At 39.7% G+C, this 20,884-nt stretch overlaps 1 protein-coding gene across 10 annotated transcripts in view; it reads left to right on the top strand.

Annotated features, from left to right (window-relative positions):
* The window catches only part of GPSM2 (G protein signaling modulator 2), a 56,107-nt gene that overhangs the window by 29,338 nt on the left and 5,885 nt on the right, over positions 1 to 20,884 (top strand). For all 10 annotated transcript variants that reach the window (XM_009426928.5, XM_054668338.2, XM_009426937.5 and 7 more), the window contains 4 exons: positions 8,413 to 8,483; positions 12,700 to 12,876; positions 16,505 to 16,664; positions 18,086 to 18,300. In XM_009426928.5, the coding sequence (XP_009425203.1) occupies positions 8,413 to 8,483; positions 12,700 to 12,876; positions 16,505 to 16,664; positions 18,086 to 18,300 (623 nt within the window). The remainder of the gene's footprint in view (positions 1 to 8,412; positions 8,484 to 12,699; positions 12,877 to 16,504; positions 16,665 to 18,085; positions 18,301 to 20,884) is intronic.

Raw genomic sequence — 20,884 nt, 5'->3', positions numbered from 1 at the left:
AGATAATCTCATCCAGTTACTTGGCTTTTATACTGTCTATATACTGATTATTTTCAGATTTATATTTCCAGCCAAAATTTCTCTCATGAGTTTGAGACTCATTTGTTTAAAATTTTCCATTGTCATGCCATATCTAATTGGCATCTAAAACTTAGCATGTCCATAATGTTTTCTCCTAAACATGTTCTTCCTGTACCCCACCCTATCTCAGGAAATAGTATCACCATTCACTCAACTAATCAGGCCAAAAAACTAGGGGTCATACTTGTTCCCTTTCTACTTTTATTTATTTATTTATTTATTTATTTTTTTAAGACAGGATCTCACTCTGTTGCCCGAGCTGGTCTCGAACTCTTGTCCTCAAGAGATCTTCCCACCTCAGCTTCTCAAGTAGCTGGCCTTGTTCCCTTTCTTTCACTCACTTGTACATCAAACCTATCAGAAACCTGCCTTCAAAATATATCCCTAATCTCTCCTACAGTGTACTCTGCAACAATCTTAGTATAAGCTACCGACAGCTCCCAGCAGAGTCCTAGCCTACCAATGATTTCTCTTACTTCGATTCTGCATCTCTCACACTTACTTTTCCACACAGGAGCCAGAGTGCTTTTTTTTTTTTAAAATTAAAAAAATATTTTGGCCAGGCACAGTGGCTCACGCTTGTAATCCCCAACACTTCAGGAGGCTGAGGCAGGTGGATCACCTGAGGTCAGGAGTTCGAGACCAGCCTGGCCAACATGGCAAAACCCCATCTCTACTAAAAATACAAAAATTAGCCAGGCACAGGGGCACAGACCTGTAGTCCCAGCTACTCAGGAGGCTGAGGCAGGAGAATCGCTTGAACCTGGGAGGAGGGTTTTGAGATGGAATCTCGCTCTGTCGCCCAGGCTGGAGTGCAGTGACGGAACTATAGGCACGACCTCCTAGGCTGAAGTGATCCTGCCACCTCAGCCTTTCAAAGTGCTGGGATTACAGGCATGAGCCATCATGCCTGGCCTCAGAGTGCTCCTTTAGAATACACGTCGTTCCTCTGTTCAAAACCCTCCAGTTAGTTCCCATCACACCTAGAACGGAATCCTCAGTCCTCACCATGGTTGAAAGGCCCTATGTAATCTGAACCTGCCTATCTCTTCAGCCTCTTTTCCTGCCACTCCACCTCTTGCTCACTCTGGCTGTATGAGGACAGGTGTTTTTTGGTCTCTTTTGTTCATTGCCATCTCCCCAGTGTGAGGAGAAAGGATTTGTAAGAAAGCTTGTCTATTTCTGGTGTTGGCTCAAGGTAGAAAAAAGGAGCCTTCGCTAAAAATCTTAATTCATGAATTCATAAGCCTCCCTACATACTGGTTTGGAATTTGATTTATACCATCTGCACAGTCTAAGAAACCCTAATCCATTAAAGTACTTTTGGGTTAGAGGTGTTCCTAGAGACTTAGCAGAAGTAAGACCAAATAGTTTCTGGGGGGAAGGCATCCTTGATTCCAGGTCATAAGGGTTTCACAACAAAAAAATTACCAAATATGTAAAGAAACAAGCCAAGATAGTAAGGAAAAAAATAACAAAATTAGGTCATCAAGATCTTCAGATGTTAGAATTATCAGATATAGAAAATAAAATGACTGTGGTTGAACGTTTACAGAAGTAACAAGGAAATGAAAACAAGAGAATAACAAAAATGTTAGGTAGACTGAAAAAAAAAGCTAACATTTATTGAGTGCTTATGATATGCCAGGCACTGATTTAAGTGCTTTACATGTTTTAACTCATTTAATTGTAACAATTCTAGTAGTTAAGTTTCTGTTATCCTTAATTTACAGGTGGGGAAATGGAGGCAAGAGAGGTTAGGTAAATTTCCCAGGGTTACCTGTGTAGTAAGTGGTAGAGATGGGAGTTAAGCTTAGTCACTCTGGCTCCAGAATCCGTCTTATGTGATAGTTATGTCTTAATGTGATGTTAACACACCTCAATAATTGATAAAAATCAGTCAGGAGTCAAGACATCAGTAATAAAGTTGAGATTTGACCAACACAATTAATAGGCTTCATCTAATGCAATATTTTGCAAACTATGTGTCTGACCCATTCATGAGTTATAAAATGAGTCTTATGAGTTGCAGTTAGCATTAAAAATACACATACAGGGGCCGGGCGCCATGGCTCACGCCTGTAATTCCAGCACTTTGGGAGGCCAAGGCGAGCGGATCATGAGGTCAGGAGATCGAGACCATCCTGGCTAACGTGGTGAAACCCCGTCTCCACTAAAAATACAAAAAATTAGCCAGGCGTGGTGGCAGGCGCCTGTAGTCGCAGCTACTCGGGAGGCTGAGGCAGGAGAATGGCGTGAACCTGGGAGGCGGAGCTTGCAGTGAGCCGAGATTGCTCCACTGCACTCCAGCCTGGGCAACAGAGCGAGACTCTGTCTCAAAAAACAAAAACAAACAAAAAAAACACAGGAGGCCAGGCGCGGTGGCTCACACCTGTAATCCCAGCACTTTGGGAAGCCGAGGCGGGTGGATCACGAGGTCAGGAGATCGAGACCATCCTGGCTAACACGGTGAAACCGTGTCTCTACTAAAAAAATTAGCTGGGCGTGGTGGCGGGCACCTGTAGTCCCAGCTACTCGGGAGGCTGAGGCAGAAGAATGGCGTGAACCTGGGGGGCGGAGCTTGCAGTGAGCCGAGATCGCGCTACTGCACTCCAGCCGACAGAGAGAGACTCCGTCTCAAAACACATGCGCGCGCGCACACACACACAGCCGACAGCGAGACTCCGTCTCAACACACACACACACACACACACACACACACACACACACACACACACACACACACACACACACACACACGCCGGGGCAGTGGCTCATGCCTGTAATCCCAGCTCTTGGGAGGATCACTTGAGCCCAGGAGTTTAGACCGACTTGGGCACACAGGGAGACCGCCATCTCTCCAAAAATTTTTTTAATTATCCATGCATGGTGGCATGAGCCTGTCATCCCAGCTACTCGGGAAGCTGAGGTGGGAGGATCACTTAAGCCCAGGAGTTTAGACCGACCTGGGCACACAGGGAGACCGCCATCTCTCCAAAAAATTCTTTAATTATCCGTGCATGGTGGCATGAGCCTGTGATCCCAGCTACTCGGGAAGCTGAGGTGGGAGGATCGCTTGAGCCCAGGAAGTCGAAGCTGCAGTAAGCCATGATCATGCCGTTGCACTCCAGCCTGGGCAATAGAGAAAAACCAAAAAACTACACGCGTATGTGTATGTATGTATATAAAACTGTTGTGTGAAGATTTTGTTGTATGTTTGTGTATGTTCTAGGTATATATGTGTATTTTTTAATATGGGGTCACACCTTAAAAGTGAAAACCACTGCTTTAATGGAAATATATTGACCTAACTGGTCAATTTCCATTATTTTTAAGTATTCATGAAACATTTACAGAAAACTGACAATAAAGCAAATCTCAACAAATTTAAAAGGATTTGTATCACATCTGTATCACACATGCTCTGAGCACGGTGCATTTAATTTAGAAATTAATAAGAATATATAAAACATTAATCTGAAAACAACACATTTCTCAGTAACTTACAGGTTGAAAAAGAAATCTTAAAGTTAGAAAGTAACTTAGGACTGAATTATAAAAATATTGTTTCAATTTTGTGGCATGTGACTTACATTGGTACTTAGAGCAAAATTTATGTTGTATTTAAAAAGGAAAAAGCTGGCCAGGCGCGGTGGCTCACGCCTGTAATCCCAGCACTTTGGGAGGCCCAGGCGAGTGGATCACAAGGTCAAGAGATCAAGACCATCCTGGCCAACATGGTGAAACCCTGTCTCTACTAAAAATACAAAAATTAGCTGGGCGTGGTGGCATGCACCTGTAGTCCCAGTTACTCAGGAGACTGACACGGGAGAATTGCTTAAACCCAGGAGGCGGAGGCTGCAGTGAGCCAAGATCACACCACTGCACTCCAGCCTGGCGACAGAGCAAGACGCCGTCTCCAAAAAAAAAAAAGGAAAAAGGCTGAAAGCTAAATACCATCTAGCTTAAAAAGTAAAAAAAAAAAAAAAAAACACTGAAAGAAAGCAAAAATTAAAAAGCAGAATTTAATAAAATTAAAACAGAGTTTAAGTCAAAATTTGGTTCCAAATTGTTTAGTTTAATTTTGACTAAGTCTACAGCAAGAGGGCATAATAAATATGCAGAGATTAAAAAGAGATTCTGAATAACGTTATGACAAAATATTTGAAAATCTAGGAGAAATGGGCAATTTCTGGAAAAACAAGTTACCAAAACTGTTCCAATGGTAAAATGTAATGTGAATGGCATGCTAATGGCTAAAATTATAAAGAAATTCGAGCAGTAATTTAAAATCTTCCCACTAGGAAAATACCTGGCCCAGATGATTGTACAAGTGAGATAAACCAGCCACTTAAGAAAACTAATTATAATACCTTACACAAAAATTTTATAGGCAACTGAATAAGTGGACATACTTTTATCAATCTTTCTGAGAACCATAACCTTGATATCCAAACTAGACAAGAACAATACAAGAAAAGTAAATTACCGGCCAGCCTTACTTGTGAACATAAGATATAAAAATCTTTACAAAATATTAGCAAAGCAAATCCAGCAATGTATTTTAAAACAAATGGGGAGCCGGGCGCAGTGGCTCACCCCTGTAATCCCAGCACTTTCGGAGGCTGAGGCGGGCGGATCATGAGGTCAGGAGTTCGAGACCAGCCTGACCAACGTGGTGAAACCCCGTCTCTACCAAAAATACAAAAATTAGCCAGGGGTGGTGGTGTGTGCCTGTAATCCCAGCTACTCAGGAGGCTGAGGCAGGAGAATCACTTGAACCTAGGAGGCAGAGGTTGCAGTGAGCCGAGATAGCACCACTGCACTCCAGCCTGGGCGACAGAGAGAGACTCCGTCTCAAAAAAAAAAAAAAAATTCAAGTGGATTCAACATTAGAAAATCAATTAATGTAATTCACTAATGAACATAGTAAAGAGGAAATCACCCAAACATCCAAATCTATTAAATCTATTTCATATAGAACTAATGAAATAGTTCTATTTCATTAGAACTATTAAATGAAAATATTCCATTTATAAGACACAGTAGCAGATTGGAGAAAGAATAAAATCCAACTACACACTACTTGCAAGAGAAATATCTAATATAAGGATATAATAAACCTGAAAGTAAAAGAATAGAAGATTCATCATGCAAAAACTAACCAAAAGACAGTCAGTATAGCTATGTTAATAGATAAAATGTACTTTAAGGCAAAGGGTCTTACTAGAAATGAAGGTCGGCTGAGTGTGGTAGGTCACGCCTGTAATCCCAGCACTTTGGGATGCCGAGGCTGGTGGATCACTTGAGATCAGAAGTTCAAGATCAGCCTGGCCAACATGGTGAGACCCTGTCTCTACTAAAAATACAGACATTAGCTGGGAGTGGTGCAGGGCCCTGTAATCCCATCTACTCAGGAGGCTGAGGCGGAAGAATGTCTTGAACCCAGGAGGTGGAGGTTGCAGTGAGCCGAGATCACGCCACTGCACTCTAGCCTGGGCAACACAGCGAAACTCCATCTCAAAAAAACAAAAACACAAGCAAACAAACAAAAACCAAAGTAAATGAAGAAGGTCACTTTACGGTGGTACTTACCGGTGATTAACAGTTCAATTCACCAGGAAGATGAATGCATTAAATGTGCCTGGGCTTAATAGGCGTTTATAACAAGGCCTCAACATACATAAAGCAAAATTGACCAAAGAAATAGGAAAATCTACAATCATAATGGGAAATTTTAATACATATCTCTTAGTAATTGATGGGTGATAAACCATACTCAAGTGGGAAGACGATTTTTTTTTTTTTTTTTTTTTTTTAAAAGACAGGCTCTTACTCTGTCACCAGGCGGGACTGCAGTGGAGTCATCTCAGCTTACTGCAGCCTCTACCTCCCAGGCTCAAGCAATCTGCCCACCTCAGCCTCCTGAGTAGCTGGGACTATAAGGCACATGCCACCATGTCTGGCTGATTTTTATATTTTTTTGCAGAGATGGGGTTTTGCCATGTTGCCCAGGCTAGTCTCGAACTTATGAGTTCAAGGGATCTGCCCACCTCAGTCTCCCAAAGTGCTGGGATTACAGGCATGCACCACCATGCCCGGCTGACAAAATTTTATAAAAGATTTCAGTTCTTCTCAAATTGATAAAAATTAAGTGCACTGCCAAACACATCACAATTATTTTGTGGAACTTCATGAAGTTATTCATTAGTTTATATGAAACAAAAAAGTTCTGAGAAATACCAAAACATTCCTAAGAATATGAAAAGTGCTTTCTTTACAGATATAAGTAATAAGACAGTGTGCTGTTGGCATAAAGACAAATAGACCAGTGGAATCGAGTAGAGAGCCTATATTCCTCACATATATGGAAAATAATCTCACATAAAAATGAATTATTGATGGATTAAGGATTTCAATGTGAAAGACAGATTTAGAGCAGTAATAGTGATGATGCAGGAGAGGTGCAGTGGCTCACACCTGTAATCCCAGCACTTTGGGAGGTTGAGGCAGGAGGATCGCTTGCATCCAGCAGTCAAGACCAGCCTGGGCAACATAGGACCCCTGTCTGTATAAAAAAAAAAAAAAATTGGACATGGTGTTGCATGCCTATAGCCCCAGCTACTTGGTAGGCTGAAGTGGGAGGATCGCTTGAGCCCAAGAGGTCACCTAAGCTGCAGTGAGCTGTGATTGCGCCACTGCACTCCAGCCTGGGCAACAGAGCAAGACCTCTTCTCAAAAAAAGAGATCAGGGGCCGGCCAGGCATGGTGGCTCACGCAAGTAATCCCAACACTTTGGGAGTTGAGGTGGGCAGATCACTTGAGGTCAGGAGTTCGAGACCAGCCTGGCCAACATGGTGAAACCCTGTCTCTACTTAAAAAAAAAAAAAGGGTGGGGGGGACACGGGGCGGGGGGCAAAAGTGATGAACAGTACACAAATAGCCCATAAATATATGAGAAGATATTTAACTTCATCTCATCAGCAAAAATCACAGTGGAGTACTGTTAGAAACTTATGAGGTAAACAAAAATTACTACCAGTATTAAAATGATGCAGGGTAATGGAAACTCTTGTGTGGTATTGATGGGATAGAAATTGGTATACCCTGAAGTACAATCCAGCAACATTCTGGTGAAGTTAAAGATGCGCCAACTGGATGATCCAGCTGTTTCACTCCTGTTGTGCTCCCAGTTATATACTGCTGATATCCACCAAACTAGAAGAAATGCTTGTTCATGTACACTGAGAGACGTTTCCAAGAATATCTGTAGTGTGCTTATCATAGCAAAAAAATTGGAAGCAACCCAAATATCTGTCACTAATAAAATGGATGATTTCCTAGTCCACTCTATAGTCTGTTATTTTTGAGACTGTGTGGATAGTATAAACCAGTTATTATAAAAAAGCCTTTGCCAAAAACAGCAATGAAAATGAATTAAGGTATACATGGCAACTTGGATGAATCTCACAAACATAAGGTTTCTCAAAGATGGTTGCAGAATACATACAGTATGATACCATTTATAAATGTTTCAAAACCAATATAGCTTCAAAACCAATATAGTTTCAAAAGCAATATAGCACATGCTGTATTGCTAAGAAATACATACATTTGTAATGAAAATGCATAAAAGCGCAGGGAAGACAAGGGAAATTATGAGGGGAGTTATACAAGGGGAGTTTAATGTGTTTGTAATGTTTCTTTTTTTAAGCTGGGTATTAGGTATTTCTTATGCCTTTTAAAATATTGCCTAATATTTTAAAACATTGAATGGATATGGAAATTCTCTGTATTTAATAACTTTATTGAAAAAAGTTTAAGGCCTTGTTTACTTCTTTTCTGACTGGCCGTAAGTCTGTCATCTAATGAGATCTTAAAATAGAAAGGGGTAACCTAGAAAAGAGTAACAGCATAGTAGTGGGGATGCTATTTTGATTCTTTTCACGCAATTGAAGGCCTACAGCCTTTTCCTTCTGTTATAAGGAATAAACTGCTCTACAGTTTGTTATTTTTGAAACTGTGTGGATAGTATGAAACCAGTTGTTATAAAATGCCTTTTTCAAATTAAGGGGTAATGTAGTAACCAGTGTTAGTTTCCAACCAAAATGTAACTTCCTTACATCAAAGCATTTTAGAGGGGAATGTATATTCTATTTTTGTGTAGCTGGTATAGAAAATTATTATTCTTGGAAGAATACATGTTTGTACAGGTTTTCTCGTTTCATATGGGTTTGTGTATCAGATTTTAGAACTGAATAATGTAATGATGCTGAACTTGTACTCTTAAGGGCTCCCTGGTTTATTTGAATTAATTTTTTTTAAACAAAGGTGTACGCCCCAAGTTGGGACGCCGGCATAGTATGGAAAATATGGAACTTATGAAGTTAACACCAGAAAAGGTGGGTAGCAGGTTTTATGTTTTAAATTTCATGAACTATTATAAAATGTTTTAGTAATTTTTAATTTAATGAAATAATTTAAATAAGGCTTGCCCTATATAGGTATCGCTTTAAAATTTGCCTGTAAAATAAAATCAGAAAAAGTATAGTGCAAAAAGAATGAGTACCGTATGCTGCCATCTGTTTAAGAAAAATACGTGCATATATTTCCCTTGTAGATTCCTAAAACATTTCTGGAATAAGATATAAGAAACGGGCTAACAATGATTTCTTCTGGGAAGAGGACTGAGTGTCTGGGTTAGGCTAGAAATACTTTATATACCAGTTTGAACTGTTTGAATCATTTACTATGCAAATGTATTACTTTTAATTAATAGAAGATCAGGAAGATCAAAAGGACAAGCTTTTTTTCCCAACTACATAGCAACATTATTGCCAAGATAAATGAAATTTATGATCAAGAGGAGAGTTGTTTTTCTAGCTGCATTTTTGAAAAGCATTTTTTTTAACAAGTACTTTGTATTGAAGATACATCTTCCCTATGCTTTTTCTTGCGGGAGAGGGGTGCATAGTAAAAGGGAAGGGACTTCATAATTAGAAACAGGTTATTGAAGAACACATCAAGGCTACTTTTTTCCATTTCCTTTGAACTGAATATTACATTGTCAAAATAGGCTCTCGGCTGGGCGCGGTGGCTCGCGCCTGTAATCCCAGCACTTTGGGAGGCCGAGGTGGGTGGATCATGAGGTCAGGAGATCACATCCTGGCCAATATGGTGAAACCCTGTCTTTACTAAAAATACAAACATTAGCTGGGTGTGGTGGTGTCCGCCTGTAGTCCCAGCTACTCGGGAGGCTGAGGCAGGAGAATCGCTTGAACCTGGGAGGCGGAGGTTGCAGTGAGCTGAGATCACACCACTGCACTCCAGCCTGGCAACAGAGCGAGACTTGTCTCAAAAAAAAAAAAAAAAAGGTTCTCATTATTTTACGCATATTTTTATTTCTTTTTTTTTTTTTTTTTTTGAGACGGAGTCTTGCTCTTTGGCCAGGCTGGAGTGCAGTGGCGCAATCTCAGCTCACTACAACCTCCGCCTCCCAGGTTTATGCGATTCTCCTGCCTCAGCCTCCCAGGTAGCTGGGACTGCAGGCGGGCACCACCACACCCAGCTAATGTTTGTATTTTTAGTAAAGACAGGGTTTCACCATGTTGGCCAGGATGGTCTCGATCTCCTGACCTCGTGTTCTGCCCACCTCTGCCTCCCAAAGTGCTGGGATTACAGGCGTGAGCCACCACTCCTGGCCTTTATTTCTTTATTTTACTTATTTATTTTATTTAGCCACTGTGATATATTTTTTAAAATACTTTTTATAAAATACCTTCATTACAGCAATTTTAGAAAATTTGAACACAGAAATCAAGATAATCAGTAATTCTGCCTCCTGATGGTAACTGCAGTTATTTTGGCATCTATTCATCTGGCATTTTCATATGGATATTATAGACACTATTTTCTAATATGTGGTAATCTATCAAGAACATCTTTCCAGCTGGACACAGTGGCTCATGCCTGTAATCCCAGCACTTTGGGAGGCTGAGGCAGGCAGATCACTTGAACCCCAGAGTTTGAGACCAGCCTGGGCAACATGGCGAAAACCTGTCTATACAAAAAAAAAAAAAAAAAAAAAGATAGAAAAATTAGCTGGGCCTGGTGTCACATGCCATGCCTGTAGTCCCAGCTACCTGGGAGGCTGAGGCAGGAGTATCGTTTGAGCCTGGGATGCAGAGGTTGCAATAAGCCATGATTGTGGCACTGCACTCCAGCCTGGGTGACAGAGTGAGACCCTGTCTCTGAAAAAAAAAAAGAAAAAGGAACATCTTTCCATGTCATTAAATATTCTTCTGCCCTATCATTATAACAATAACATATGATTTTTCAATAGTGATAGTTTATGTGTGAATAGTCTTCAAAAAACCAAAATCTAATTGTGAGAATCATATCCAAGATATTTTTATTCCAGCCATTCACAGAGTTATTTGGAAACTCTAGTAATTTTTAAAGGACTTTGTGATTTTCCCAAAATGTCCAGCTCTTCTCTGTGAGTGGTTGAAATATAAATTTGTTAAATCCACAAATTATTTTTAAAAGCTTTTAAAAAGGCCATTTTTGTCTACTTTCTTCTTTTAGGAACATACTAATAAGTAGCAAAATTAATTTGCTATCTTCTGCCTACCTATGTAGTGGTACTAACAGTGTCATGTAAGAAGCTGACCAGATTCAACCTTGTAATTCTCCAAGAGCCAAGTGATAAAATTCTATCCTTAATGTAAAATATGTTTAAGTGTAATTAGTTCTTTTTATTGGTTTCTTTTCCTCATAATAAAGCTGTCAAAGAATTCATTATTTCATTATTCTCAACATAGTAAAGAAGCATACATAAGGAAAAAGGGAGACTTCTAGGTTAAGAGGCTTCCTGGGAGAGTGTGCAGTGGGAGGGAACTTTTGAGACTTGGATGCCTGAACTTGGATATGTGAAAATGTCTTTACTAACCTCACATTTGATAATTTTGCTGACTTTAGAATTCTTGGTTAGAAATAATTTTTCTTCACAGTTTTTAAGACATTGCTTCGCCCTGTATTCTTGTTTTCAGTATTGTTGAGAAGTTCAAATAAATATATAAGGAACATTTTTAATTTTTCTTCTTGGGTTTTGGGTGCAGTTTTATGTTCTCACATCAAGGACCATTTTCCTTTTCTCTAAACAATAGACCACGAAATCCACTGTAGTAAATAATTTCCCCTTATAACCTGTATGTGAAAAGGAATTGATGGCTTGGTTCACTTACTAGCTACATGTTTTAAAAACAGCAACAAGGCGGGGCGCAGTGGCTCACGCCTGTAATCTCAGCACTTTGGGAGGCCGAGGCGGGTGGATCACGAGGTCAAGAGATCGAGACCATCCTGGCCAACATGGTGAAACCCCGTCTCTACTAAAAATACAAAAAATTAGCCGGGCATGGTGGTGGGCACCTGTAGTCTCAGCTACTCAGGAGGCTGAGGCAGGAGAATCATTTGAACCTGGGAGGCAGAGGTTGCAGTGAGCTGAGATCGTGCCACTGCACTCCAGCCTGGCAACAGAGTGAGACTCCATCTCAAAAAAATTTTAAAAAAGCAACAAATGTACACACACACACACACACTCTCTCTCTCTCTCTCTCTCTCTCTCTCTCTCTCTCTCTCTCTCTCTCTCTATATATATATATATATATATATGAGTTCTCACTATGTTGTCCAGGCTCAAGCAATCCTCAAATTCCTGGGCTCAAGCAATCCTCGTGCCTCAGCCTCCTGAGTAGCTGGGATTACAAGTGTGAGCCACCATCCCCAGCTACATGTCTCACTCCCCTGTACATTTATTTCGATTTGTGTCTCATGGGGCACTTTTCTGGATTGGTGGAAATGTTCTTTGTATTGATTGGAGTAGGGTTTATATGGCTTCCAATCATAGACTTAAAATCTGTGCATTTGACTGTAATTTTACCTATAAAAAAATGTGTCACTAAAATTATTACATAGCATGAACCTTTAGACTTACTTGTAAACATTTAAGACTGAATGTTAAAGCTGCAAATGTCAGAGCTATTGTATATAGTGCATATTTTTCCAGTGTACTCAATAAATGTTATTTTGTTATTTGTAGGCTGTCATGTATTTAAACCAGATCTAGACCTTTATAAATTGGTTTTGCCTATTGAGAATTTAGTATGGTATTAGTAAAAACAGTACCGTTTTATTTTTTTAAAATTACTGCTATGTTTTATATATTAATTTTTATGTTTAAAAATTCTACATACATCCAAAAATTCCAGTTGTAACAGATTTTTAAGTAACTCACGTCTGGAGTAAAACTTTGGCTCCTTCTCTGACCATTCATATTTTATTTTTATAGAGTTTTGGTAAACCTTGCTTTCTTATTCGTAGGTTCTTAAAAACCAGCATTTTAATGTTTTGATAATGAGAATCCACAGTATGCATTTGGTACAAGTCTTGAAAATAGTGCAATATACTAAAAAGGATATTTTAAAAGAGATCTAAAATTCTTCCTCTCTCCCCCAATAGTAAATAAGTGAGTACGTCAGGTTAATATTATGGGAAACCAGAAGAGAGCTGGGGATTTGGGGGTGTTTATTCACCTGCCTTCCATTTATAATTTTGTAGGTACAGAACTGGAACAGTGAAATTCTTGCTAAGCAAAAACCTCTTATTGCCAAACCTTCTGCAAAGCTACTCTTTGTCAACAGACTGAAGGGGAAAAAATACAAAACGAATTCCTCCACTAAAGTTCTCCAAGATGCCAGTAATTCTATTGACCACCGAATTCCAAATTCTCAGAGGGTACGTTTAAACTAAGTTTTTGAGTATTGTGTTTTGAGTACCGACATTTGGGTTTTCTTGTATTCATGCTGAATTTTTAGTAATTTAAATTAGACATTTAATATAAAATATCTTTGTATTCATATTTCCCTATCTTTTCTATCTTCTTCAAAATTAGAAATGGTAATTACTGTCTTAGTAGATAAGTTGCTTCCTTGTATTGGACAGTAATTATTTCTTTTTCTTTTTTTTTTTCTCGAGATGGAATCTTGCTCTGTCACGCAGGCTGGAGTTCAGTGGCGCAATCTCAGCTCACTGTGACCTCTGCCTCCTGGGTTCAAGCGATTCTCCTGCCTCAGCCTCCCGAGTAGCTGCGATTACAGGTGCACACCACCATGCCCGGCTAATTTTTGTATTTTCAGTAGAGACGGGGTTTCACCACGTTGGCCAGGCTGGTGTCAAACTCCTGAACTCAAATGATTTGCCTGCCTTGGCCTCCCAAAGTGCTGGGATTACAGGTGTGAGGCACTGCGCCTGGCCAATAATTATTTATGTGAGTCACTATTGTTTGCAAAAATACTACCAGTTATTTCACTGCATTGTCTCCCAGTAAAACCACCCTCTACTCAGCTCAGAAGGCAGAACAAATTAAATTCAGATGCTCAAGGATTTCTAAACATTAATTTAGAATGAAAAGTGTCTGTTAGCATCTACTTGTATTAATCACATTATTGAAACTACAATGATAGAATTACAAACTTTTGATGAAAAATGAGCCTGGGCAACATGGTGAAATTCTGTCTCTACCAAAAAATAAAAAGTTAGCCAGGTATGGTGGTATATGCCTATGGTCCCAGAGCCTAGGAGGTGGAGGTTGCAGTGAGCTGAGATCATGCCACTACACTCCAGCCTGGGCAACAGAGCAAGACCCTGTCTCAAAAAAAAGAGAAAAATGATCATAACAATCAGTTTATTTAATTCATTTAGAAATAAAAATACCTTGGGTTTACTGATAATCAGTATCAGGGAAATCTCAAATCCAGCTACCCTATAATCTGGTAAAAGGATCAAAGTAAATTACAAAGAAGGTACTTCATATTATCAAATCCATTTATCTGCCGGGTGCAGTGGCTCATGCCTGTAATCCCAGCACTTTGGGAGGCAAAGGTGGGTAGATCTCCTGAATTTAGGAGTTTGAAATCAGCCTAGCCAATGTGGTAAAACCCCATCTCTACCAAAAATACAAAAAATAACCTGGGTGTGGTGGCACACACCTGTGGTCCCAGCTACTCAGGAGACTGGGGTGGGAGGACTGCTTGAGCCTGGGAGGCAGAGGTTGCAGTGAGCTAAGATTGCGCCACTGCACTCCAACCTGGGTGACAGAGTGAGACCCCATCTCAAAAAAAATAAAATAAAATTGGCTGGGCGCAGTGGCTCATACCTGTAATCCCAGCACTTTGGGAGGCCAAGGCAGGCGGATCACTTGAAGTCAGGAGTTCAAGACCAACCTGGCCAACATGGCGAAACCCCGTATCTACTAAAAATACAAAAATTAGCTGGGCGTGTTGGCACATGCCTGTAATTCCAGCTACTCGGGAGGCTGAGGCAGGAGAATTGCTTCAACCTGGGAGGTGGAGGTTGCAGCGAGCCGAGATCGCGCCACTGTACTCCAGCCTGAGTGACAGAGTGAGACTCTGTCTTAAAAAGAGTAAGTAAATAAAATCCATTTTTCCAGCAATGAGAGCCTTTGCAAAAAAAAAAAAGCCTTTTTTTTTTTTTAAATTAGAGATTTCTTTTGTCAGCATTTCATTTATACCTACACCTTTGTGTAGTGTCTTTTGTCTCGATTTCTTTCCCCCCAGTCTGTGGTATTGTTATAGAATGCCTCGATTTTTATCAGTGGTTTCTTACATAGCTTTTCTGGGGTAGCTATGACTAATAAAAGGAAAAATTACGGGGTATATAGAAATTCAGGGATATTTTTGTAGGTCTAGAGCAGGACTGGAATTCAAGGAAGCCATGCCTTTGTTCAAGGTTTGGGGTCTTAACTAAGCTCACTTAGCTCAACTGAAAATGCCCATACTTTAGGAGCCATATGTGTTTTCACATTCAGAGTTTTGAATTCTAGGCTTTTTTGCCCCTAGGAAAAAGTCTTTTGTTGGTAATTAACACATTTGACTGTAGCTTATGTATGTATCATTCCCAAATCTCAAATTTAGCATGTTAAAAACTTCTCTCAATCACTCCTGTTTTCCTTATCCCAGTTAAAGGGATACCATTTACTCTGTCCCTAAGCCAGGAACCCCAATGTCATGCAAGATTCCCTCTTTCACTAACCACATCAAATCCACTGTGTCCCTCAGATCTGCTCTCACCCTCACCCCTTTCAAAAAATATCTGCTACCTCAGCACTTTGGGAGGCCAAAGCAGGCAGGTCACCTGAGGTCAGGAGTTTGAGACCAGCTTGGCCAACACGGCGAAACCCTGACTGTACAAAAAATACAAAAATTAGCCAGGTGTGGTGGCACGCTACTCAGGAGGCTGAGGCAGGAGAATTGCTTGAACCTGGGAGGCAGAGGTTGCAGTGAGTCAAGATCATACCACTGCACTTCAGCCTGGATGACAGAGCGAGACTCCTCAAAAAAAAAAAAAAAAAAAAAAAAAATCTTCTACCATGTCTTAGCCTAGTACTTACTCTCTTACCTAGGCTTCAATAGGTACCTGAACTGATCTCCCTGCCTTCATTTATTATCTCTAAACAAAACTGCTTAAAATTGACTATTGCCAGTGTTCATCTTATTTCACATAGGATAAAGTCTACATTTGTTAGTATTGCATACAAAGGCCTCTTCCCTCCTCTATAGCTAACCCTGCCCTTCAGTTCATCATCAATTGAATACTAAAAACTTTTTGGATTGCATATTAACCAGTATGAAACATCTCTCACCTCCAAATGCCTATTCATTCTTAAGGAGCCAACACGAATACATGCTATGAAATTTTCCCTATTTCTCCTAAAAATTAGTTCCTCTCTCCTCCTCAGGCCCGTAATATTTTTGTATATGTGCCTCTATTATAATACATCATTATGAAAAAATTAAAATAATTACTTGTATTAAACATTACATTCATCATTTCAGTTTTGAAGCCTTCCAAATGAAGTATAAATATAGTTCTTGCTCTCCTCACAAATATTTTTTTGAAGTTTGTATTTTTTCAGGATCTTCAAATCTAAGTATAATAAAAAGACCTTAGAAATCACTATGGTAGGAAAATACACTTGTTTTCTTTCTTAGCTCTTACAAAGAGATAAGTGTACCTAAATTCCACTGCAGAATGTTTAGAACTGAATGTAGAGCCTGAAGTACAGGCCTGTATCACCAGTGTTTGCATAATTCAGTATCTGTAGTGGTTCTGTTAAGTCTGTTTCTTTAGCCTTAGAAATACAGGAATTAAAAACGAAGTGCTTTTTGTTGGATTAAAATAACATTTTATTACCAATATTTGCCATCTTGTATTCTTTTTCAAAATGTCAATTTTTAATCCTTATCCTTTACCTTTTGCATTTGAATGCATCATGATGTTCATTGATGATCTAAAGATAATACTGGAATATTCAAATAAACTAGACTTCCTCTCAATATTTTAGAAAATCAGTGCAGATACTATTGGAGATGAAGGGTTCTTTGACTTATTAAGCCGATTTCAAAGCAATAGGATGGATGATCAGAGATGTTGCTTACAAGAAAAGAACTGCCATACAGCTTCAACAACACCTTCTTCCACTCCCCCCAAAATGATGCTAAAAAGTAAGTCATCTCTGTTTCTCCCCCGATTTTAATAGTTCTCTTTGATATTCTTGTGGCTTATTTCTGAGAATTGAATTCCCATCATAAGAGATATAATAAATGAGCCTGAATTCAGGTATATCTGAAATGCTGGTATTTATACAGTTCAAACAAGGTTTTTTCAGTTCCCTTACGTATATCTGTGTTTTTAGTCCAATGTGCTTTCTACTAACTATATTATACTACCTCCCTAGTTTTCTTTGAAAAATCTGTTGTGGAAAATGTGACTGTGAGCCAGGTGTGGTGGTGCACGCCTGTAATCTCAGCTACTTGGGAGGCTGAAGTGGGAGGGTCGCTTGAGGTCAGGAGTTTGAGACTATAGTGTGCAATGATCGCGTTTGTGAATAGCCACTGCACTCCAGCGTGGGCAACATAGTTAGACCCTATGTCTAAAAAATATATAAAAATAAAATCTGATTTTATTAATTTATTTGAGACGAGATCTTGCTGTTAGCCAAGCTGGAGTGCCAGGCCATGATCATAGTCAGTGCAGCCTTGTCCTCTACTCTTGGGCTCAAGTGATCCTCCTACCTCAGCCTCCCAAGTAACTGGGACTACAGGCACACACCACCATGCCTGGCTAATTATTTTTATTTATTGTGGAGATGAGGTCTTGCTGTGTTGTCCAGGCTGGTCTCCAGTTCCTGGCCTCAAGTGATCCTCCTGCCTTAGCCTCCCAAAGTGCTGGTATTCCAGGCATGAGCTACTGTGCCCAGCCTAAATATAACTTTTAAAAATAAAAATGAGGAAGAAAGGTAGTTATACATACCTTATGATTATATATAAAATGTCAATGCTTCATATCTGGATTAAAAAAGAAAAACGAAGACAGACTGAAGAGAAACCTATGGCTAAGGCTGAGGCTAAGGCCTGGCTGAGTTAGAAAGGACTAAAATAGGTTACTTATATTTTTCTATTTCAGCTACCAAAAGACTTCTTGTGCCATAGACCAAGACTTGCCAGCAGCACTTAACTGTTAGTTTACTAAATGATTTGTATCCAGGGCTTGGAATAAAAAACACTGTCCTACACAACCTGGTCTGAGAAATTATGTAAGAAAAACATTTGTTCAATTTCTGAAATCTAGTCACATATCTTATAGTTACATTTTGAGTGAGCATTAAATAGAGAAATATAGTCAAATCTGAATAACCTCCAAGTGGGTCATCTGAAGTACTCTGGGGCTCATTCTTCCCTCCAGCCAATAAAAACCACACCCATCTAGCCAAAGCCCATCAGTGTCAGCGCTATAGCAGGAGGGCAGGGCAGGTCTTGGGACTGGCAAGGCCGAAAAGATCTAGGTATATAATAAATGTGCCTAGGTTTTTTTGTTTTTTGTTTTTTGTTTTTTTTAATCTTTGACTTTCTTCTTCTGTTCTTAGCACCATCTGTTCCTGTGGTATCCCCCAACACGGATGAGTTTTTAGATCTTCTTGCCAGCTCACAGAGTCGCCGTCTGGATGACCAGAGGGCTAGTTTCAGTAATTTGCCAGGGCTTCGTCTAACACAAAACAGCCAGTCGGTACTTAGCCACCTGATGACTAATGACAACAAAGAGGCTGATGAAGATTTCTTTGACATCCTTGTAAAATGTCAAGTATGTCTGTATATTTTTTCATTCTGCATACAGCTCAGATACCACTGAGAACATTGGTAGTGTTATAATTCTCATTCAGGAAGGGCTTATTTTGTATTAGAGAGTTATTATTGTCCATCATTCAGTAAAAAATCATTGAACACAGATTATGTTTCAGCTGCTATTCTAGGCATCGAGGACACACTTGATTTTTAAAGGATCTTACATTTTAGGAGAGACGTGTGTGTGTGTGTGTGTGTATATATAGAGAGAGAGTATATGTGTGTTGCATTAGGTAATTATGCTTGCTATGAAGAACTTTAAAGGAGGATAAAGGGGTAGTGGGTAAGCAAAGGTGTTGGTGGTAGGGGGAGTGTCTGTTTTAGGTAGGGTGGTTAGAGAAGACCTTTCTGGATTGTCATTTGAACAGAGACCTGAATGCAGTGAAGCAGTCAGCCATGTGAGTATCTAGAGAAAGAGTATTCCATGCAGAGACAGCAAGTCCTCTCTTGGATATAAAAGCTTAGCCAGTTCAAGGAGTGGCAGATGTGACTGGCATGGGATGAGTAGGGGAAGGGAAGAGTTGTACAAAATGAGGATGGAGAAATAATCAGGGCCTAGATCATCTAGGCTTTTGGAGGCCATGATAAAGTCGTGTTTTAGATGTATTAGGAAGGTACTGGGAGTGTCCTCAAAGAGGATCCTGGCTACTGATGGAAGAATGTAGAGTGGCAAGGGTGTTAGTATGAAAACCAGCTAGAAAGATTGTATGGTGATGCAGGCAAAAAATATTGGTGATGTGGACTAGAGTGGTAACAGTGAGAAGTAGTTAGCATAGGGCTACATTATTAGCTATTATATCAGTTATATATTATGGTTAGTTGGCAGGACCTCTTAATAAATTGAGTAGAGGGTTTCAGGGAAAGAGAATCAAGGATGACTTATACCTTGAATAACTGGGAAATGAATGGTTCTATTCACTGAAATGGAGATGACTAGAAGAAAAGCAAGTTTGGAGAGAAAAAGCAAGAGTTCTGTTTTAGACATGTTAAATTTGGTAAACTGTTAGCCAGTTCAAGGAATGGCAAGTGTGACTGGTATAGACAATGAAGTAGAGGTGTTAAATAGGCAATTTGATGTAAAATCTGGAGCCCAAGGGAGAAGTAAATTTGGGAGACATCAGCTTATAGCTGGTATTAAAGCCCTGGGAAGAAAGTACCTAAAGAATAGGACAGGAAGACTAAGCCCTGAGCATTTCAAAATCTACTAGTTAGATGGAGGAAGATGAGCTGGCAAAGAAGCAACAGCCAGAGTTGGAAGGATACCCCAAGGGTGGGCTGGGGAGGGGTGTGGTGTGGTGTGGTGGAAATCAAGTAAAGAGTGTATCTTAAGCAATGCTCAACTGTGGCAAATGTTGCTAAGAACCTGAGTCAGATGATGACGGAACTACTAGATTTGATAACATGGAGATTATGAATAATTTTGAAAGATACTGTTCCAGTGGCATGGTGGGGACAAAGGATTGAGTGGGGTGAGAAAATGGGAAGTGTGAAAGGGGAGATAGTAAATATAGAAACTTTAATGGGTTAAATGGACCATTAGCTAGAAAATAAATATAAGGCAAATGTGGGTTTTTTTTTTCTTTTTGGGGGTGATAACATAGTTTATCTACAGATGGAAATGGTCAAGTAGAGAAGAGTCAGTGATGTAGGTAAGTCTGGGGTAACTGAAGAACACAGTTTTTGTGTGGGTGAGAGAGGGAAAGCAGAGTACGGATTTGGAGATGGGAGCAAGTAGGAATTCTCTCGGGCTGCTTTTATTTTCTCACCAAAGAAAGAAGTAGTCATTAGTTAAGATTGGAGTTGGGGAGCACTATAAATTTGAAGAGAAAGGAAGTGGGAAATAGTTGACTTAGAGAAACTGAAACTAGGGGGAAAGTATTAAGAACACTGTGCTGTGCTAAGAACCCACCTGAGGTTCAGTCACTGGAAGTAAAACTAGTGAGTGCAATTGTGTATTTTATCCAGTCATAGCCAGCTGCTTGAGGCGGAGAGATAAATCAAGACTGCTATTTTTCCAGGAGAATGGGATTTAGGGGAGAGAATGGTAGTTGAAGACATGTGCCAGGAAGTGATTTTAATAATGGACTTAAGAATCTAGGCTGTAAGAAGGAAAATAAAGAAATGAAAAGTGTGAAAGTAAAAAGTAGCAGTGGTCCCAGTAGATTGAAGGAATGCTAAAGATACATAACAAACCATCAAGATATACGAAGCAAAAATTAACAGAATTGAAGGGAGAAATGGACAGTTCTACAAAAATAGTTGAGTTCAGTATCCTGTGCTCATTAGGATAGGACAACTAGAAGAAGAAAAGTCAGGAAATGGAGGACCTGAACACACAGTAAACCAACTAGATTTAACGTGCATATATAGCACACTTTACCCAACAACAGCAGCGTGCACATTCTTCTTAAGTGCACATGGAACATTTTTCAGGTCGGTCCATATGTTAGGCCACAAATTCTCAACAGATTTAAAAGATAACTATCATATAAAGTACCTTCTCTGACCCCATAGGATAAAATAAGCAATAACAGAAGGAAAAC

This window comes from Pan troglodytes, chromosome 1 (assembly GCF_028858775.2).
Source record: "Pan troglodytes isolate AG18354 chromosome 1, NHGRI_mPanTro3-v2.0_pri, whole genome shotgun sequence".
Taxonomy (NCBI): Eukaryota; Metazoa; Chordata; class Mammalia; order Primates; family Hominidae; genus Pan; species Pan troglodytes.
The sequence above is the reverse complement of the archived record's forward strand: the minus strand, read 5'-3'. Positions and strand labels throughout refer to the sequence as shown.